The sequence below is a fragment of the Rattus norvegicus genome, chromosome 13 (genome assembly GCF_021556685.1).
Source record: "Rattus norvegicus strain SHRSP/BbbUtx chromosome 13, alternate assembly SHRSP_T2T, whole genome shotgun sequence".
Classification (NCBI taxonomy): domain Eukaryota; kingdom Metazoa; phylum Chordata; class Mammalia; order Rodentia; family Muridae; genus Rattus; species Rattus norvegicus.
The window spans coordinates 70,533,362-70,554,113 of record NC_141546.1 but is presented as its reverse complement, the minus strand read 5'-3'; the positions used below and the strand labels follow the sequence as shown (position 1 = coordinate 70,554,113).

General features: G+C 50.9%; 1 protein-coding gene across 2 annotated transcripts in view; it reads left to right on the top strand.

Annotated features, from left to right (window-relative positions):
- The window catches only part of Qsox1 (quiescin sulfhydryl oxidase 1), a 36,848-nt gene extending 16,373 nt beyond the window's left edge, over positions 1 to 20,475 (top strand). Inside the window, 10 exon segments of one of the 2 annotated variants that reach the window (NM_053431.3) lie at positions 570 to 672; positions 3,054 to 3,144; positions 6,977 to 7,122; positions 8,682 to 8,816; positions 11,531 to 11,660; positions 14,921 to 15,043; positions 15,818 to 15,965; positions 17,437 to 17,616; positions 18,709 to 18,935; positions 19,787 to 20,475. In NM_053431.3, coding sequence (NP_445883.1) covers positions 570 to 672; positions 3,054 to 3,144; positions 6,977 to 7,122; positions 8,682 to 8,816; positions 11,531 to 11,660; positions 14,921 to 15,043; positions 15,818 to 15,965; positions 17,437 to 17,616; positions 18,709 to 18,935; positions 19,787 to 19,795 — 1,292 coding nt within the window. In that variant the 3' untranslated portion in view covers positions 19,796 to 20,475. 2 annotated transcript variants of the gene reach the window in all.
- The last annotated feature ends 277 nt before the right edge of the window (positions 20,476 to 20,752 follow it).

The window sequence follows — 20,752 nt, the reverse complement described above, 5'->3', positions numbered from 1 at the left end:
GGTTTTCCATGCGTCTTCTCAGAGAGCCTGGCAGATGTCTCAGGAAAGCCCATCTGAGCAGCCCTTCAGATGTGCCCTAGCCAAAGTCCTAGGTTTGAGGGTGGGCACCTTAGTCCCAGAAGGGCTGTCATGTCAAAATTAGGTTGTTTCAAAGAACAAACATGCAGCCAGTTCTGAGAGATAACTCTTTGCCCTCAGCGTCCTTGACCCTCGGTTCAGTGCCACGACGAGCTGGGAGGTCCCTGAGGACACCAGCCTCAGAGCCCCTTTTCCAGGAAGAGGAGTGAGGGCAGATCAGCACACAGGCAGCTAACGTTGGCCAAGCAGTCACTCTCTTCTTCAGAGGATGAAAACCATGAGTGGCTTTTTGCTGATGTTTACTAAACAGCTTTCAGTAGCTCTGTGCAGGGATGGCTTTCCCCGCTAGTCTTTAAGCCAAGGAGCCCTCACCTCACCCACTTCTCAGGGGCTTTTTCTTAGAATTAGTTTGGGAACCCTTGTTTGTGGCTGAAACTGGCAAGGCTGGGGTCTGTTCTGTCCTGATGCCCTCTAACTGTTTTCGTTTATAGCCGCTGGTGCTAATGTGCAGACGCTGCGTATGAGGCTCATCGATGCTCTGGAGTCCCACCGTGACACGTGGCCCCCAGCATGTCCACCCCTGGAGCCTGCCAAGTATTTTGGGTTGGGGCTGACTTAGTGTAGCATGAGGCTTAAGCATGGAGAAGATGTTGGGAACCACAGGGCAGAGGACCCACACTGATTCCTCCTGTGGGGTAGATAGATCCCCCAGTGTGCTAGACATACCTTAGAGTAGCTGGGAAGTGACATCTTTCTGCTTCAAGAGTTAAGGAGCAATGTCCCTTAGGAGCTGGCTGAGGGTCGAAGGGCCTGACCTGCTGTGTGGAAGGAAAAGTGTGTGAGGGGAGTTCTCCAGATCCTACTTGATGCTGCACTTCCTGACTGGTCTTCAGGCGTGTTTGTGGGAGTAGGGGTTTTCTCTGGCCTAGTCCAGGGAAAGCCACTGACAAATGACAGAACAGAGGAGATTGGATACAACTAGGAAGAAAAGGCTAGGATGTGCCGAAGAGTAAAGCCCTATTTGTAAACCGATTATGGTCAGCTGGTCAACTGATCAACTGGTCAACTGGTCAACTGGTGTTGGATCCGATTCACAATGACTCCTTTATCATCTTTCCCAATTCTTCATCTTCCTAGAGGGCCTCACAGAGACCCTGACCAAGCATACACTCCTAATGTAGGTCGGGGTTCTACAACCGACTGTCTGTGCTGGTTGTTGGTTTCTTTCTTTTCTTCACTGCTGTGACAAATACCTGATAATTTAGAGAAAGAAAGGTTTGTTTTGTCCCATTACATTAGAGGTTTCAACCCAAATTTGGTGGGACCAGTCAGTTGGGATCTGAGATTATACAGAATATCAGGGCAGCCAGAGCATATGACAGAGGCTACTCACATCATGGTAGCCCAAAAGGAGAGAGGGGGTTCAGGACAGTACAGCCCCCGGGGCATGTGCCCAGTTGTACACTGTTCCAACCAGGGCCCACCTGATTCGGCATTGACTAGGAATCCATAAGCCGGATAATCTACTGATTAAGTCAGGCCCCTCATTAACCAGCCATCTCTCAATGATTGGGTCCACCTGCAGGGACTAAAGCCTTCAACACATGAGCCTTTTGTGGGCACAGTTCCTATCCAAGCTATAAATATCATCCATCTAAGAAGTGAGCTTGTCAGCCTGTACCCTGGTGCTTTTCTCCTCCTTCCATTTCCTCGTGGCTATGTCTGTCTGCCTGTCTGTCTGTTTCTCCCTCTCCCCTCCCCTCCCACTCTCCCTCTCTCCCTCTCTCCCCCCACCCCCCCTCTCTCTCTCATACACACACACACACACACACACACACACACACACACACACACACACACACATTCTTCCTTTATAGTGTGTTTTTAGCCCTGGGAACCTTAAAAGCAACAAACTGGCCAAATCTGTCGACCTGTCTCTAAGTGATCCTTTTGGTGCCCCTTAGGAAGAATATAGGCAGACACACGTGCTGAAACTTGAGCTGCCTCTTCCAGAAGGCTGAGGACTTGCTCCTCTGCCAGCCTAGGGTAGGTATGAGGATGTGGCCAGAGAGACTGGCCACCTAATGCCACCCAGAGGCTGATATTAGGTAGCTACAGAACCTCTTTTATCCATCAAAGTTCTTCCTGATCCCCACTTGTCTGTCAGATTCATATCTCTGTACTGCCAGCAAGCGGGTTCTGGCATTGACCTGGTGTCACCCTTTCTTTTTGAGGCATTTGCTACATACATGTCTTTGGGTTAAGTGTGGGGAAGTGAGACACCAGGTTGAGGATAAGAGTAAGATGCAGTCTTTCTGACCCATGTGCCTTCTCAGTTGCTCTCTTAAACATGCTGGGAGAGACAGTTTTCACTGAGTATTTAAAACAATCTGTAGGTTAGTTCTATGGTTGAGAGAGAGAATTTGCCTTCTTAATCATTTCTATCCAAGAAAACTGGGCCTCACTCTCCTCACCTTGAGCTAAAAGGTTTGATTCTCCTGCACCCAGGACTCTAGTTCATTTCTTCCTTTCTTGTTCCTGTTTGGAGAGGAACATGCAGCTCTCCCCACTGGTCATGGCTTACTGTGGATCAGAGCTTGCACTTGATGGGTTCTAATCACCAGTCTCTTAGGGAACCAGTAAAACCATCTTCAGTAAGCCTGGGCCTTACCCAGAACGTGGAGACAGCTGGTCTGAAAGCATCCCCACCACTTCTCTTCCCCAGCCTGCCTCCTGTTTACTCCCGACTCCTAAAAGGGACAGAAAGAAAACTATAAAACAATAAAACCCAAGGTGGGTCAAATAAAGCAGAGTGAGGTAGCACGAGTAGCATCCTCTGAGACTTAAGGGTTCGCTTTCCTTCCACTGGTGGGCTGGCAGAGGGAGGCCACAGGACTGTGGGACATTCTGCATTGGATGTCTTACATCATCCCCGTGGGCTATGGAAAGAGCATGACCCCGTTTATCTCTTGCAGGCTGAAGGATATCAATGAATTCTTTACAAGAAGTAAAGCAGAGTACCTGGCCCTGATCTTTGAAAGGGAAGACTCCTATCTGGGTAGAGAGGTGAGCTGCCCCAGATTTCCTGACTCTCAGAAGAGACCATGGGGAGAGAGCCCTGTTCAGACCAATGCAGGCAACTGATCCCTATACATTTATTAGCCAGGCACTGCCTGACCCCTGGTGAGACACATGGGAAGTGTGGAGGTTCCTTTCAACTCTAAATGTTGGTATCTGTTCTTAGCTCTCTGAAACTAAAAAGTAATACCTGCTAATTACTGAGTCTAGATACCACTAGATACCAATACATGGCTGCTAATCTCTAAACTTAAGAGAGTGGCGTAAAGTGTCTAGGATCACACAGCTGTTAATGTAGGACACTGCTGCTTGACTCAAAACATGTGTTGCTCTAACTGCATAGAATTGGGGTTTTTAAAAAATGGGGGAGCAGTCACATGAGAATTTAGCCTGGCTCCTTGTGAGGAAGTTGAATCTCTGACCAGCAGTGCAGGCTGGACTTCTCCATCAGCTTGAAGAATGTCTTTGGTCAAGTTGCTCAACCGTCTGAGCCTTATTTTTAGCTATTGAATAGAAGTAGTTATACTTATTCATATTAGAATGCCCACTGAGGCAGTTTATATACAGAGCTGGAATTATGGCCAGCATGCAGTAGGTGCTTTATAAAGATTCACTTCTTTGCTTGCTGTAGAGAGCGCCTGCTATGCTGCTGGCCCATGGGCTTGGTACAAGTGACGTGGTGTGCCCATGCTTGTTACATGTTCCATGACAAACACAGATGATTGACAGGTGCTGATTAGAATCAGTTCTTCCCTCCCCTGACACAACATGGTACTGTTCTATACCTCACTTCCTCAGCTACAGAGTAGGATTCTGCTTACTATCACTCTATTCTCTTTACAGATAAAATTTAGTTTGTTAAGATAAGTTCCACATAATTCAAGCAGGCCTCTAACTCACCAGGTAGCTGAAACTGGCTGTCTTGGTCAGTGTTCTATTGCTGTGAAGAGACACCATGACCAAGGCAACTCTTAAGAAGAAAAAAGTATTTCATTAGGTCTGGCATACAGTCTTGGAGGTCCACTGTCTTCATGGTAGTGGCACATGCAGGCAGTCATGGTGCTGAAGTAGTAGCTAAGAATTCTATATTGAGATCCATAAGCAGTAGGAAGAGAGAACCATTGGGCCTGGCTTTGACTTTTGAAACCTCAAATCCCACCCCCAGTGGCGTCTTCCAACAAGGCACACACCTCCTAGTCCTTTCAAATAGTGTCACTCTCTAAGTATTTAAATATATGAACCTATGGGAGTCATTCTCACTCAAACCACCACATTCCACTCCACTCCCTACCCCCATAGACTTGTAGCCATGTCATAAGGAAAAATGCATTTAGTCTGACTTCAGAAGTCCCCATGGTCTTTCACAGTCTCAAGACTACTAAAGTTCAAAGTCTCTTCTGAGACTCCTGCAATCTCTTAACTATAACCCCCTGTAAAACCAAAATCAAAAGGCAGATCATGTACTGCTAACATACAATGGCCCAGGGTATGCATTACCATTCCAAAAGAGAGGAAAGGAGGAAGCATTGTGAAGATATGCTGGACCAAAGCAAGGCACAGACCAGCTGGGCAAACTCCAAACTCTGTACCTGCATGTCTGATGTCAAAGGCTCCTCAATAGGAATCCCACAACTCGGGTATCTCCAGTATCGTGAGGTCTCCAACAGATTTACACAGTGGCCTCTCAGCTTCCATACAGGAGCACTCCTAAGACATACCTGCCCTCAGTGGCTTTCTGTAGCTGTAGAGGAAGATTCTACAACACATGCCTTGCATCCTTGACTCTAAAGCCAGAACCAGAAGCTACGTCCTGCTGTGTGCTGGGGCTGGAACCTGGCCCTTGTCCAGTTACATTCGCATCAGCTTTCTGTCTTCAGGTGGTCCCTGCACTGCTTGCCTTCCACAAGTTGGAAGCTTAGCTGGGTGGGTCTTACTCTGAAGTATGCACTCCCTTTGCTCCATTTAGTGTTTCTTTAGACTTTGAGCACTCGACTTAGCTCTATTCTGTTCCCTGGTGCTTCTTTTATCCACAAAGTGTACATTTTGTATTTTGTAAATTTTTTTGTGCTCAGTTTTCTCCTTTTTCATTATAGACCTGCATAAGAGTGACTGCTAATAACCACATGACAGAAACAATGAGGCTGTCTTGAAATCTCCTCTGCCAACGTCATTAATCCAAAACTTGTTTCAGAAATCCTAGGTAGATTGGACAGGGCAGAACACAGCCACACTCTTCACCAAAATACCACAAGAGTGGTCTCTGGAACACTTACTTTCTTTGAAACCTCTTGAGCTAGACTGGCATTATCTACATTGGTCTCAGCACCAGTGCCTTACGTGCTCCTAGGATGGCCCACTAAACCATTTAAAGTTCAGCTGCTTTCCTAATTGAAAGTCCAAATGTCCACATTCATCCAACAAACAGCGTGGTTGGGTCTGCCCTGCTCCCTGGTACCAACTGGTGACCACCACATGGCCTGAACTCATGATTCTCTTGCCTGTGTACTGCAATATCTGTTGTGTACCACCATACCCAAGCAGTATTTTCCATGTAAATGTGTAGTGTATATGCGCATGTGCACATGTGCATGCATGCGTGCGTGTGTGTGCATGTGTGCGTGTGTGTGTGTGTGTGTGTGCGTGTGTGTGTGCGCGCATGTGTGTGTTTTCAGTCTGGCATCTGCATGCCACAGTGCACATGTGTAAGTCAGAAGACAACCTCAGGTGTCAGTTCTTACCTCTGCTTTATTTGAGGCAGTATCTCTTGTTCACTACTGTGCATGCCAGCCTTGCTGGCCTGTGTGCATCTAGAGATTCTCCTGTCTTCACCTCCCAACTCACCATAGGCATGCTGGGGTTACAGATGCGTGCTATCACCAGGTTTTACATGAGTTCTGGGCATCCAAAACCAGCATCACATTTGTGGAAAAACACTTTATCTATGGCTCCATCTCCTCAGCCCAAGTTATATATTTTCAATAAATAACAAAGATGTCTGCCACGCGCTGGCCACTGTTACTAGCATTTTAGTAAATGTAATCAGTGAGTCCACATAACGACGGCCTCCTTTTTGTTACTGTCATCATCATTATCACTCTGTAGGTCAGGGAGTTGAGTGGAGGAAAGATTGGGCCTGTGAAGTTAGGATTAGGATTCTCCTGCTGCTGCAGCCGTGGTATAAAGGCCCTAACAAGGGTTGCTGCCTCAGTGTTATTTTGGAGATTAAATGTGGCATTCTAATATAGGATAGAACACATAAAAATTATTGTCTGTCTAACCAATATATTTTTTTCTGACCTAGGAGAGATTGTGTGTGTGTGTGTGTGTGTGTGTGTGTGTGTGTGTGTGTGTGTGTGTGTTTGTACACATATAAGAATAAATGGACTGGAGAGGTAGATCAGAAGTTAAAAGAACTAGCTGCTCTTCCAGAGGTCCTGAGTTCAGTTCCCAGCAACCACATGGCAGCTCACTCACGTGTATAGTGGGATCTGATACCTTCTTCTTATGGTGTGCAGACATTCGTGTAGAACAAGCACTCATACATGAAAAATATACACAAATACACACAAAACAAAAAGAATAAAAATAAACCCACATTGTACTATGCTTTACCATATTCGGTTGGTACTCCTGTATGATACACAAAGTGTGCGATCTGAACCCGTCCAAGGCCCCTTGCTTTGGGCGGTATTTGGTAGTTGTAACCTGAGGGTGGTATGAACTTTATCACAGTGGTCTGCTCTGCAAGGTTTCAAATCTAGCTAGAACACAGACCGCTCTGCCCGCTGGGCGTGCCCTCCACACCCTATTGTCTCTGCAGGTAACTCTGGACCTGTCCCAGTTCCATGCTGTGGCAGTGCGCAGGGTCTTGAATTCAGAGAGCGACGTGGTGAGCAAGTTTGCTGTCACTGACTTTCCATCTTGCTACCTGCTGCTTCGGAATGGTTCTGTTTCCCGAGTGCCTGTGTGAGTGTGATAGCCCCATCGTCTCCTCCCTGCCCGGTCACTCTTCTGCCAGAGAGGTTACTAGAAAGAGCAGCCAAGTAGGAGAAGCAGATGTCTGATCCTCTGCGTGAGACAAGACCTCCAACATTGTAGCTCAGGACTCCTGCTGCCTCGGCCCTGAGCACCACCCATCCACACCATGGCCTGGCCATGTTATCCCACACCTCTGCACAGAGGTGTCTGCCTGGCGAGGACTCAGATGTGCTGGACCTTCCCTCCCTTTGCTTTTCTAATTGCAGAAAAGATCATTAGGAGCCAGACAATAGTCTGCTCCAAAATGTCAGGAGGAAACAATGAAGCCCTCAGCTGCTGTCAGCCTCCTGCTGCTGAAAGGCCTGTTAAATAGCACCAGATGGTGCCTCGGTGCCCTCCTCGGCAGATGATTGATGTCAGCCTGGCCCTGCAGGCAGAAATTTGGGGGGCCAAGGAAATCAAGGCTACCCTAGGTACCCAGAAGACCCAGAAGTTGTTCCTTGGGGTCTTTAGTGCCACCCTACACTGAGGCTGGGCCAGGCAGCCCCTGCCCTTTCCCTGTCCAGGGCCACCAGGTGCCCCTGAAGCAGGCCTGCCAGAGCCAAGAAGCTCACAAGGGGCCTGGGAGGCTCGATTCCGGGCAGGCCCAGAGGATGATGGTCCTAGAGGCAAGGAGAGCCATTGCTCCTTCACTTGGAGTTGGTGGAGGAGAAAATTGTTTGTGACGATACTGCCCCTGAGCCATCTGCTCGTTGATAGATACTGAGCCGGGATGGCAGAGCAGGAAAACCATGCTTCCTGATGCTGGCTCCCGTGGGACATCCTGTCACGGATGCTTATCTTGGCCAGACCTTTTAGAGGAGATACTTTCTGTCTTTAAGACTCCTGTATTAGGGAAGAGAAATCAGGAGCATTTGGACAAACATGGCTCTCTGTTGTTGTTAAGTCTAAAATTACACATCATTTCTTTGACTTCCATGAGGAGTAATGTCAGCTTGTGATGTCACCTGCTGATGTTACCTTGTGATGTCTTGGAACAAGATTGTGGGAGGGTGGCTGCCTTGAGACCAGTCACACCCAGCCATTCCTATCTTGGGCAGAAGTTAGTGGGTTTTGTTCTGTTGTTTTTCTTTGTGGTGCTAGGGACCAAACCCAGGACTTGTACAGCCAGGTAGGAGCTCTCCTGCTGAACTGCATCCCCAGTTCTCTGTAGCAAAATGGGTGGTGTTCCCAGTGGGCCTACCTGCCTCGGTCTCTGTAGACCATGCCTTGCCTGGAGCCAGAAGGCACACTGAGTAATCCTCAGGCCCAGTTATTTTTGCAGATAGGGGTTCTGTATCTGCCTGGTGGAAAAGAGGATTTCTATAGCATGAACCATGAATAGACAGGTCAAAGTGAGGCCTAGGGAGCCAAAGACAAGATGGGACCAAGTTTAAATGTCTCACTAAGCCTTTCTGTAGGAGGAGCCACCTATTTCCTCTCCTGACAGTGCTCAGCTATGTGATTTTTGTCTTTGTCCTTAGCACTTCCATTTGCTCTCTTTCCAGGCTGGTAGAGTCCAGGCCTTTCTATACATCCTACCTGCGGGGGCTCCCTGGACTGACCAGGGAGGCTCCCCCAACCACAGCTGCACCAGTCACTCCTGATAAGATAGCACCCACAGTGTGGAAGTTTGCAGACCGGTAAGGCTACTTGGTTCTCCTCACACATCCCTTTCATGAACAACTGCCTTACTCATGCCTGTTCTTTTCATGGGAAAGCCTACCTCTGTCCCTTCAAGGCTGGCCTTGGGGTTTCTTTGTTTGTTTGTTTTGTTGTCTTTGTGCTGCTGGGAACCCAACCCAGGGCTTGAGCACACTAGGTAGAAGCTCAACCTAATACGTCCGGATGAGTAGCTCACTGGTACATACTAGTCCTTTGGGGATCCCTAACTGCTGACCATGCTCAAAAATCTTGATGTAGGCTCTCCTGTCTTTGTGCCAGGACCCCAGTGCCAAATGTGTTTTTACCAAACAGCATCCACGTTACCCTTTATAACGGAAGGAATGCTAGCTAGTGTCCACAGCAGCAAGACTGAATTCCAGGCCAGGCTCAGCTTCGTAGTGAGAGAGCAAGAGAGAACGAGAGAAAGGGGAAGAGGGGAGGGAAATGACCAGTAGAGTCCTCGTGGAGGATCACTGGGGAGGTTCTACACTAACTTCTGCCCTGAGTAGTTTCTTCAGTGACAGGCATATGTTAGGCACTTGGGTTCAGATCTGTCAAGTGGGGTATGAGAACTGAGGTCTGGCAACCATGAACATTAGCTCAGAAAGACTGTTGCCCATGCTGCCCCTGTGCCCTCTGCCATCCCAGTTCCCAGCAGTAGTGAGTAGTCAAACCTTAGTGTTTCACTCTCGCAGAGGGCCAGCTTCTCTAGAGCTCTGTGCGTGCGTGTGTGTGTGTGTGTGTGTGTGTGTGTGTGTGTGTGTGTACAAGCGCTGTTTTTTCTGCCCCTAGGGATTTTTGCTAAGAACAGAAAGAAGCTCAACGCCTTTGCATAAGGGTGATGTAGGCAGATGCTGAGCTAGCCTTGATGGTTGCCTTAGCTGACTCTACAAGACTGATGTGTTCCCTGCTAATAGACTTTATGGTCCCTCAAAGCATCCGTTCTAGGAAGTCACAGTTTCATCTGAATGCCACGGTCAGGGAGCTCACTGCGTTTTTGGATGGTCCTTGTTACCGTGCATTGTGTGAAGGAACTGCTTGTTATGAGGCTTCTGGGCATCCTGATGCCACACGTAGAACTGAACTGTAGACCTCTTGCTGTTCCCAGGTGCACAGTAAGCAAAGCTGTGTGACCGGGCAGCTTAGATCTGGCCCTGTGAGTAGGAGAAAGGTCCAGAAAGGATCTCATACCCTTGCACAGGGACTTGATTTGTGGAAGCACAGTGGAAAGAGTTTTAGTCAAGTGAAAAGGAAAGAAACTTGCAAGGTGACCCTGACTGCCTGGGAGGCGGCTCGGTGGGCAGAATACTTGTGGAAGGACGAGCCTTGAATGAAGTCACTAGCACCATGTAAATGCTGGATGGAGTGTACCTGCAGCACTGGTGACGCCGCAGACAGGCAGATCTCCGGGGCTCCAGGGTTAGTCTGCTAGCGGCAACAGTGAGCTCCAAGCTGAGTGAACAGACCCTGTTTCAAAAGAGAAAGTGGAGAAGATGATTGAGGAAGACATGCCTCTGCCAGCCTCTGGTCTCCACATGCAGCCACACAGGGGAGCACACCTGCACACATGTGCACACATGCACCACCACCAAACAAGCATGCACACAAAGGTACCACTGGTCATTTTTACCATTCCGATTATTCAAATCACTGTAACGGTGCCCTGCCACCTTCTTGCCTGATCTCATTCAGTCACAAAGCCACTTTTTAAAAATGTGTATTTTTATTATTTACATATATAACATGTTATGGTCACAAGAGGTCATCAGATCCCCTGGAGCTGGAGTTACAGGTCACAAACCACTTTGTGGGTGCTGGGAACTGAACACAGTGAGGCAGACCGAGGCTTAGGGGCACCACAGTGGAGACTGCTTGAGAATGAAGAAGTGTGCGTACTCACTGATCATCTTGTCAGTTGGCCCTGTTGGCTCTGTACCTTCAGGAGGCAGAATGGTTGGTTAATTTTACAGGTGAGGTAGCCCAGGGAATAGGAAGTGCCTAAGCTCGTAAGACTAGCTGGTTATCACACTGAGACCAGGAGCCAGGTCTCAGGAGGCCGACGTCAATAAGTAGCTGACATTCGGTGCCGTTCCCAGCAGTACCTGAGCTGTCCCCGTGGAAGCACGGTGGGCATGGGAAGGCACAGCTGGCTGGAAGGTATCAGACCTGACAGGGTCTAGATGCAATGTATATGAGTCCTGAAAGAAATAGGAAACGGGTTTCCTCACCTGTCTCTGCACCATCCAGGTGCCTAGCCTCAGTGGGTAACTAACCTCTTGGCCTTCCACTTCCACAGAGAGCCTAGCTTTTCCAGAGCCTTGTGTGTATGCACTGATGCTCTGTGTGTCTGCCCTTGGGGTCTTGGCTCAGAACAGACTCAGCCTGATTAGTGAGTTACAGAAGGAGCTGACTCTGGACCTGGAGAGAAGGCCCTGCCCACCTGCACCAAGCTGGTTTCTACCTGTTTTCAGTCAGTCCTCTTTGCAGCCCACCTATAAGCAGTATGTTCTGCCTGTTACACAGATGAAGGGTTGAGCCCTAGAGAAATTACTCACTCAAGGCCCTCAGCAAACCACTGCCAGAGCCATGCGCTATGCATCACTATGACATGAGCAATGCCCCTTGCTCCGTTCCCTTCCTACTTGCTCTGAGGTTAATGCTTCTTTTCTTTCCACTTTCTCTTGACCCTCAGCTCCAAGATCTACATGGCTGACCTGGAGTCTGCACTACACTACATCTTGCGTGTAGAAGTGGGAAAGTTCTCAGTTCTGGAGGGACAGCGCCTGGTGGCCCTGAAAAAGTTTGTGGCAGTATTGGCCAAGGTAAGCAGGGCCCCAGCTTCCTTTGTCTCTGTACTTCTGGATGTGATTGGTGTGCGTACCCGGAGGACAGATACCACATCAGTCCCTTCTGTGAGGAATTCAGATCTGACTGGACACCTGGGCCCATAGCTGCCCAGGCCCCCCTAGGCTTCTACCCTCCCCTTACAGCCATATTTTATACCAGCCCACATGACCAGAGACCACCCGTCCTGTAGAGGGGAGGGGAGAGAGACAGAGGAGGGGAGAGGCCAGATATCCCAATACTTGGGAGTATGTTCAGTCATTTGGTGACTTACTCTGCCTACTTACCTGAGTTCTCCACCTCACTTCAGCACTAGACTGTGGCTTCTTACTCCCTGCCGTGATGACTAGGAAATAGGACTGTGCATCACCAGAGGGAGGAGGGGCGCTTTCCACTCTGCTGTCTTTCTTCTCAGTCTAACCATGCACTGTGCTCCATGGTAACGTCTGAGTGAAGCAGCTTTGGTTGGACAAGCACGTAGTCTGTTTGCCTGATCTACAGAGTTGTATCACTCCCACTTAAGGCCCAGGGCCTCAAGCAGCTTGCCTTGAGATAGCCAGGAGGACCAGACTTGATACTGTCACATTGAGCTGTCTTCCAGGCCTCCCACTCTGGCTTCCCATCCACTGCCAGCCCTGCCTTGCTTTGCTGCTGAGTCAGGGCTGCCTGTCCCCTGGGCCTGCCTGCTGACTCAGCCTCCCTCAGTCCTGCTGACCCGAACTGTCCTTCCCAGCGGGTCTGGGGGAACCTCCCGATCTCTCCCATTTTGCCACCATTCTGACTCTCTCGGCTTGGTGTCCTGTGTATCTTTATACAAAGAAGCCCCTGTAAGGAATGTTGCAGGCAAGGCAGAGCTATGTCCTAGCTTCAAAGGCCTGCAGCCTGCACTCCACAATACTGAGGAGGCCTGGTGCAGACACCCTGTTGGACATTCAGAAAGAACAAATCCAGAGCAGTCCTTTGTACTCTTTTCCTACCACCTCAGTGAGGGAAAGTTCTCATGTGCTCCCCAACCCTGCAGACCTCAGTGAGGATACCCCAAGCCCAGTCTATTTCAGAGGAGCCCTGAGAAGCAGTAGTTTCTCTGTGCGGCTGGAATCTGTTTTCAGCTATAAGCAAGCTGGTATTTAGTTTGTTCCCCAGCCGAGCTGTGTGCAACTGATAGGAGGAGACACAGTATCCAGGTTGATAGAGGCCTGGGCAGCACAGAGTAGTGACACACTCAGCCCGATCGTCAGGGGCTGAGTGTGCTACCAAGGGGCTCTTTAGCCAGGAGCCAGGTCTCTCTGAGAAGACCGTGGTACTAAAGCAGAGGACTGAGGGAAGCCAGATAGTATGCCCCACAGCAGGGGCACAGTCCTGGGACACAGGTGTAGAGACCCTGTCTGACCTTTGTCTGCATGACTGACTGACGTGTTCTATCTACTTTGCCAAGGAGCTTCTTTCTTTCCTGGAGAATAGTAGTCAAAGCTGCTTCCTTTCCTTAAGCTCTGGCAGGCTGACAAACCCCCAGTACGACTGTGTATTTGCTTATTTTCCGTTCTTAAACTTTGTGAATGGTACTCACCATCTTAGAGACAAGGAAGTGAGAGCCCAGAGGGGTGACTCACCTTGTGGAAGGTGAACTTCCCACCCACACCTCATCTAACCTCTTCCCTCCCTCTCCTATGAGAAAGCCTGAGTGAGGGGGCCCTTCTCTCAGCCCTGTCACTTGCAAGCCGCTATCAGGGCTGGCCACTGGGTGGCGTTTGCTCACTGAGGTTTTCCTGCTCCTTGCTGTCCGGAGCCCTTTAATTCATCCCTCCTTCTGATACATGTCCTTGAAGGCAAAAGAAGGTGCCAAGTCAGGGTGGCAGGCGGAGGTCAGTGAGAAATGCTGACTTTCAGCTGTAAATCTGTGTGTGGGCCCAGAGCCCCAGGAGCTGACCAGGAGGAAGCGTTCTGAAGCACAAGTCCTTCCGGCCATTTTTCACTCTGGGGGATGGCTAGCCCTTGCCGTTTGGTAAGGACAGTTAATGCCCTCTCGGAGGGCTGGCTCTGGTAGCAGGTTTGGCTGGTCCTGCTCTCATATTGAGATTCTCCCAGTGGTTTTCTTTTTCCTGCCCTCGGCACATTTCTCCGACATCGTCTTCTTCACCTACATCTCTCCTCCTGAGGTTTTATCTGCTTTGCTTCACTGCTGTGTCCCCTTCACCCCACCCCACCCCCACAAGCATTTGTCCATGCACACATATGCACACATGCACACACCCCCTCCTCCCTTGAGTCCTTGTGGTTTTAAAGTGCTGATACTAATCAGATTTGAGTTGACTTATTGTCAAAGTAGCTTTTCATGTTCCTCTGAGGCTCTTGGGAGTTACCATCAAGATTTGGATCTTGGCCCTAAGCCCTAGGCTAGCCTGTCCATACTGGCAGCCCATGAGCTAAAAAATGAAAGGTCTTTTGCCAGCCTAGCCTATTACCAATGAAAGTTTCTCCTTGGTTTGCTTCTTGTCTTTTCAAAAGAAAGAGCGGAGCCAAGAAACACAGATATCTAAAAACAGTTTACTTAGCAAAAGCAAAAAAGAAAGTGCACTCCAAGCTGGAGCGGGTGTTCCAGAGGGAGGCGAGTACAGGCCCACTGGGCCCTGTGTAGGGATTTAAAGACTTTTTTGGTCCCTCCCTCTGGTGATGCCACTGTACAGCCCCTTCCCTGGAGCGCAATCTTCCTTCCCTCTCATCACTGGGAATGGCTCGAGATGTCCTCGAATTTTTTCCTCCCTTGCTCATCAGGGTGTTTGTCATGGGGAAGGGGCCCTGGTCTCTGCCTCAGTTTCTGAAGAACCCAAGTGCTGCTCCAAGGGGGTTGGGTGATAGCAGGGACTCTGGGCATCAGAGCAGCCGCTAAGATACAGCTGCAGTTTTCTTCACTTACCTGATGCTAACCTCTTGCCCACTCTGTGTAAACCCAGCTGGGCAGTCAGCTGCTGCGTCAGAAGAAGCCTTGTGCCCAGCGTTCACCACAGTCCTGGGGAGTGGTTTGGGGCTTGGACCTTCCTCTGAGTGGCTGCAGTGCTTAGGCCAGCCTTGGAGCCTGAGCCTTGATAGGAGAGACCCATAGGGCCCATAGAGTTTCCTCTCCTCTGTCCAGAATAGAGTGTATGAATTCACATGTGTGCCTGTCAGGTTTTTGTTACCCTGCAAAACTCTGTAGAATTGTTTCCTACTCTCCAATTGCCACTTGCTCTCCTACCCACAGTACTTCCCTGGCCAGCCTCTGGTCCAGAACTTCTTGCATTCCATAAACGATTGGCTTCAGAAGCAGCAGAAAAAGAAGATTCCCTATAGTTACTTCAAAGCCGCTCTGGACAGCAGGAAGGAGGTGAGTCCAGCAGGCAAGTGAAGACCTTGTTGACGTCCTTGACGTTTCTGGGGCTGGAAGGACTTAACATCGCAGTCTCCGCTGACGGTCAGAGGTTTGCACTTAGCACTAATTGGCCGCTCTTCACTGGGTCCTGCGGAGTGTCTCACTGGATCCTCATACGTCAGAATTCTCACTTAGCAGATGGAGAAACCAAGTTTAGGAGAGTAAGTAACTGTTCCAGTCTAAGACCCTGTGAGTGCCGTGGGTGATTGGAACTAAAACCTCTGAGTATGCGGCAGTGGAGACTTATTTTTGAGATTGGGCCTTACTCTGTAGGGCCTTACTGACCTTGAAACTCAGCAATCCTCCTGCATCAGCCCTCCTAATGTGAAGATTATAGGCATGAGCCACCACATTTATCTAAGACACCAGAGTGTTTAACTCTTGACTGCCTCCAAACAGCAGCTGCTTCCTCAGCGAGGCCCTCAGCAGGGCACCTATTCTGTCTGCTGTCTGCAAAAGCAAGCCACACCCAGGAGACTGCAGACAGACCCACCTGGGTTTATAAGGTATCAAGGCTTCCAAGGACCTCAGACAGAACTTGGTCTATGCCATAGGTTCTCAGATCTGCTAGTCTCTGGTGGGTGAGTATGGCAGAGGTGATAGGCCAAGAGGAAGACCTCCTTTGCCAGGGTGCTTTGTGCTCCAGGAAGCTTCTCTTGTCGTCCCCCTTTCCACCCGTTGTCTTCTCCGCTTGTGCATTCACACTCACGCTCACGTGTGTCCCTTTAGAACGCTGTCCTTGCTGAGAAGGTGAACTGGATTGGTTGCCAGGGCAGTGAGCCACATTTCCGGGGATTCCCCTGCTCCCTGTGGGTCCTCTTCCACTTCCTGACTGTGCAGGCACACCGATACAGTGAGGCCCACCCACAAGAACCAGGTGAGTCCAGGGCCTGCTCACCACACTGCCTCAGTCTGTCTGTCCATCTGTTCTGACCTCCATGGGAGCCACTGGAATGATCCTGCATTAGTGGGAAGCTAAAAAGGAGAGAGAAAAGGGAGTTTTTGCAGGACTATAGTTCTGGAGCTGTTGAGAAGAGGGGGGCAGAGATGGCAGAGCTGTATGTGGGGGCAGTTATCCCTGAGTGGGTATTTGTGGGGGCAATTATAGCTGAGTGGGTATATGTGGGGGCAATTATCCCTGAGTGGGTATTTGTGAGGGCAGTTATCCCTGAGTGGGTATATGTGGGGGCAGTTATCCCTGAGTGGGTATATGCGGGGGCAGTTATCCCTGAGTGGGTGTATGTGGGGGCAGTTATCCCTGAGTGGGTGTTTGTGGGGGCAGTTATCCCTGAGTGGGTGTATGTGGGGGCAATTATCCCTGAGTGGGTGTATGTGGGGGCAGTTATCCCTGAGTGGGTGTATGTGGGAGCAATTATACCTGAGTGGGTGTATGTGGGGGCAGTTATACCTGAGTGGGTGTATGTGGGGGCAGTTATACCTGAGTGGGTATATGCGGAGGCAGTTATACCTGAGTGGGTGTATGTGGGGGCAATTACCCCTGAGTGGGTGTATGTGGGGGCAATTATACCTGAGTGGGTGTATGTGGGGGCAATTATACCTGAGTGGGTGCAGAAGAAATGGGGCTTTGGAGGTAAGGGGCACAGCGGAACAGACATTGATGTTGCAAAGCAGAGAGAGAGAGAGACCGACATACACATGAGAGATGTCTGCAAGGCCTGGGGGATGGAGGTAGTTATAAATGGTTGGAGTTCTGCAGAGGAGGGACCATTGCAACAGGAAGCAAGCCCTGAGGTATCTGGGGTATAGAGGAGAAAAAAGTCATAGAAAGTGTGGGCAGGTGACCTTCCAGAGAGTCTGGTTTCAGTTCAAGAAAATGTGCGGGAGTCAACAGAGACCCTTGCTGGCACCAGCCTATATAGGAGAGTCAGTGAGAATAAGAGGGACACAGAACAGACTAGAAGGTATTCAGAGTAGAGGAGGACGGACTTCTAAGAGTGTCCCGAGAGGCAAGGCCTGCTAAAGAGCAAGTCGAATGGGAAACCTGAAGCAGGCAAGTGAAGGAGGGCCATGGGTTCCAGTGAGTGTTCTGCCCCTGTCAGCTGTCTAGCCCTGCCACATAGAGCCCGGATGTCCCACTGAAAAGGAGAGGGGGGCTGCGGTTTAGGGGTTTTGGAGGAAATGGGACCATCTCTGTGGTGACCCCCCCCCAACTCCCCGCAAGGGGGGAAGTAGGCAAGGGAGCATTAGGCCTGGGTCAGAATGTGAGGCCTTTGCAGGGTGACCACAGCAGAGTGGAGGAGGGTAGGGCAGCCCGTGGGGAACCATGGCAGAGACAGCAGAGGCTGGCAGTGTGAAGGGCCTTTCTGTGGTGTCTCCTTTCCCTGCAGCTGACGGCCAGGAGGTCCTGCAAGCCATGCGAAGCTATGTGCAGTCCTTCTTCGGCTGCCGAGACTGTGCCAACCATTTTGAGCAGATGGCTGCAGCATCCATGCACCAAGTGAAAAGTCCCAGTAATGCCGTTCTCTGGCTCTGGACGAGTCACAACAGGGTCAACGCTCGCCTCTCGGGTAAGGAGGGGTCACTTCCAAAGCTGGAGGTGACTTTGGGGGGCATTTTGGTTGTCTTTTTCAGTGGCACTCTGCGTCTTACACATACCTGCCAGGCCTGGTAACCAGTCCAGTACCATTAGCCCTGGGTGCGGAGGAAACAGGGGGCACTGAATGACCCTGGTGCTCAGTACCAGTGCGACTTCCCCTGCTAGTCCCAGGACCCCTCCCTCTCTCCTGTCCTCTGCTCTGTGTCCCTCTGTGAGCCTCTTATGGAGTAACAGGGAAGAGAGAGCATGGGTTTTCCATTCCTAGAGAAAGTTCCTATCAGAGAGTGGGCTGGGCGGGGCTGGGGAGCTTCCCCAATGTAATTAGTCACCCTCATTTACATTGTATATATTCCCTTGCAAGTGGGAGCATGGTGGGTCCTACACACAGAGCCTGGGGGGAGGGAGCCTTCTCTAGGCTGGATACTACATATCCAGGGAGCAGGGTGTACCTCCCAGACAGCCTTTCTAGGGTAGGAGCTGGATGGAGCGGGTGGTACTGTGAGCTAGCACTTGGTTCCCTGTTCTGGAGCCTCCTAGTGGCTTTTAAGAAGACATATGCCTACCTTCCGCCAGGCTTTTCTCTATCTTTACCTCACCTCTGCCACCCAATGCTGCCGTGGCCGGGTCACACTGTAGGCCAGAACTGTGCCGACCTGTCCAGGGATTGTTTGGGTTTGTGGTGATGCTTGGACTTGAACCTGGGGCCTAGCTCAAGCGAGTCAAACACCCTACTACCAAGCTATCTCCCCTAATTCTCCTCTGCCTTCTGGTTTTGAGCCAGAGGTGTCCAGACTGGCCCTGAACATGCATTCCTTCTGAATGTCTTGGATTCCTCTCGGGTAGCAGGGATTACAGACCTGTTCCACCGAGCCTGGCTACTCCTGCTTTGTCTCGTTTCCATTTGGCTTTTGTTTTCTTCATCTTATCTCTGTCTCCCATCCTTTCAAAGGCTTGGTGAGCCTTTCTGCAGATGAAAAAGCTGGTGTTGTGAACAAAAGAGATATGAGCTCCAGGCAGACTGGATGTCACAGCCCCCCTCCCCCGTGTGCCCTTCCCTCCCCAGGTGCTCTGAGCGAGGACCCCCAATTCCCCAAGGTGCAGTGGCCACCCCGTGAGCTGTGTTCTGCCTGTCACAATGAAGTCAACGGACAGGTGCCTTTGTGGGACCTCGGTGCCACCCTCAACTTTCTCAAGGCTCACTTCTCCCCAGCAAACATCGTCAGAGACCCTCCTGCACCTGGACCAGCATCCCGGAGGGGCACCCAGGATCCAGAAGCTTCCCCCAACCTGGTAATGGATACATTAAAACTGGAGACCGGGAATTCAGTGCTGGGCCATGAGCAGGCTGCTTCTGCAGCATCCCCGGGAGCCACTGCCCTAGATGTACCAGCTGGGAAGCCTGAAGCAAGTGGTCCCCAGGAACTAAACGCAGGCCTCAGTATGGGTGGAGCGTCACCAGGGCAGGGCCCTCCTGAGCACACGGAAGAGCTTCTGAGGGATGTGCAGGAGAATGCCCAGGGGCAGCAACACTTGAGCAAGAGAGACACTGAAGCCTTATTGCTGCCTGAGGTGAACCACCTCCAAGGCCCTTTAGCGCCCAGGCGAGGCGGCCACAGCCCCAAGCAGCTAGCCAGTATACTCGAAGGAGAGCCAGAGGCCCTAGCTGTACAGGGCCAACGCCAGTGGCTCCAGGTTCTGGGAGGAGGAGTTTCCTTCCTGGACATTAGCCTCTGTGTGGGGCTCTACTCTGTGTCCTTCATGGGCTTGCTGGCCATGTATACCTACTTCCGGGCCAGGATGAGAACCCCCAAGGGCCATGTTAGTTACCCCACAGCCTGAACTGCCCAGCAAAGGACCGAGAAGGAGCTGCTGTCTATGGGGTGTTTTGTTTTTTGCCCACTGGCCCCCTTGCTGCCTTTCTACCCCCTGTCCCATTGTCTGGCTTAGGAGAGTGGGAAGTCCGAGAAAGTGAGTTGTTGCAGTGAACCCTGGCGTCTACTGTGAGGATTCCATAGACAAAACAGAAACAGGGTGCTGGTCTGGCCTGGCCAGCATGGGGTAGGAGCAGCCTAATGCAGGGCTCACAGGGCTCGCAGGGCTCCGGGCTTCTGGGAGGCTCAGCACCAAATTCTGTTTTTCAGCTTTTGTGAAGCCCTGCCCCATTCCTGCTGAAGTCTCAGTGTCTCCTGCTTGGCCTTGGCCTTGAACTGAGGCAAACAAGTCCAGAGTTTCCAAGGTTTCTCATCCAGAGGAGAGTATCGGGGCGGGGTGGGCAGGGGTGGACCTCCTCACGCCTTCTGAGGTTGTCCACTTCCCTCCCTCTCAACATGAAGAAAACGCATCCCTTCCGGCCTTCTCTGGCCTACCCAGCTCCAGCACCTCAGCTGTGGTGGGGTCTGGGAGCCTCAGGAAATGACTCTGGTCACCCAGGCTCACAGTGGGGTTTCTGCTGCAAGAGTGTAGCTCGAGGTGGTGTGGTTTGGCAGGCTGGAGGGGGACAGTTGCCGGACTGTGGGTGCAGCGCTTGCTTGGTGGTAGGGGAAAGGGGGTGGGTGATGCTGGGGTCTGGAGTGCCTTAGTCCTGAGCTACCTGTGAGAGGGCAGACTCCTCTCTGGGCTGGATGCTTGTCTCTTACTTTGGTCTCTAAAATCAATGCTAACTGGGGGGTGTGGAAGGTGCTAGGTTGAGAGCAGTAAGCAGAATGTCCCTCTCTCCTGGCTGGTTCCACGGCTGGCAGGAGGGGGTGGAGAGACCGGCTCACGTGCTTCATTCCCACCAGTTCCTACTGCTTGGGAGGGATGTGGAATAAAATTATTTTTGTTAAGTCTCGCAGAGTGTGTTTGACTTGATCCTTGGAGAGGCATTGTCTGTGTCTACACCAAACTCACAGCAGCCAGAGCGCTCCTGGGAGCAGGAGCAGAGTCGCTCACCCCCCTCCCCATAGAGCACTCTTGCCCCAGCCCATGAGTCTCCACACATACACAGGGGACAGGCCTTGATGATGGCCCAGCCACCTCCTGCTCTCCACCTTTGCTGGACCTGCCGGGGTGTCAGAGGGACCTGCTGCAACTGCCACCTTCAGCTCTTCCCAGGACCGGCAGGCTTG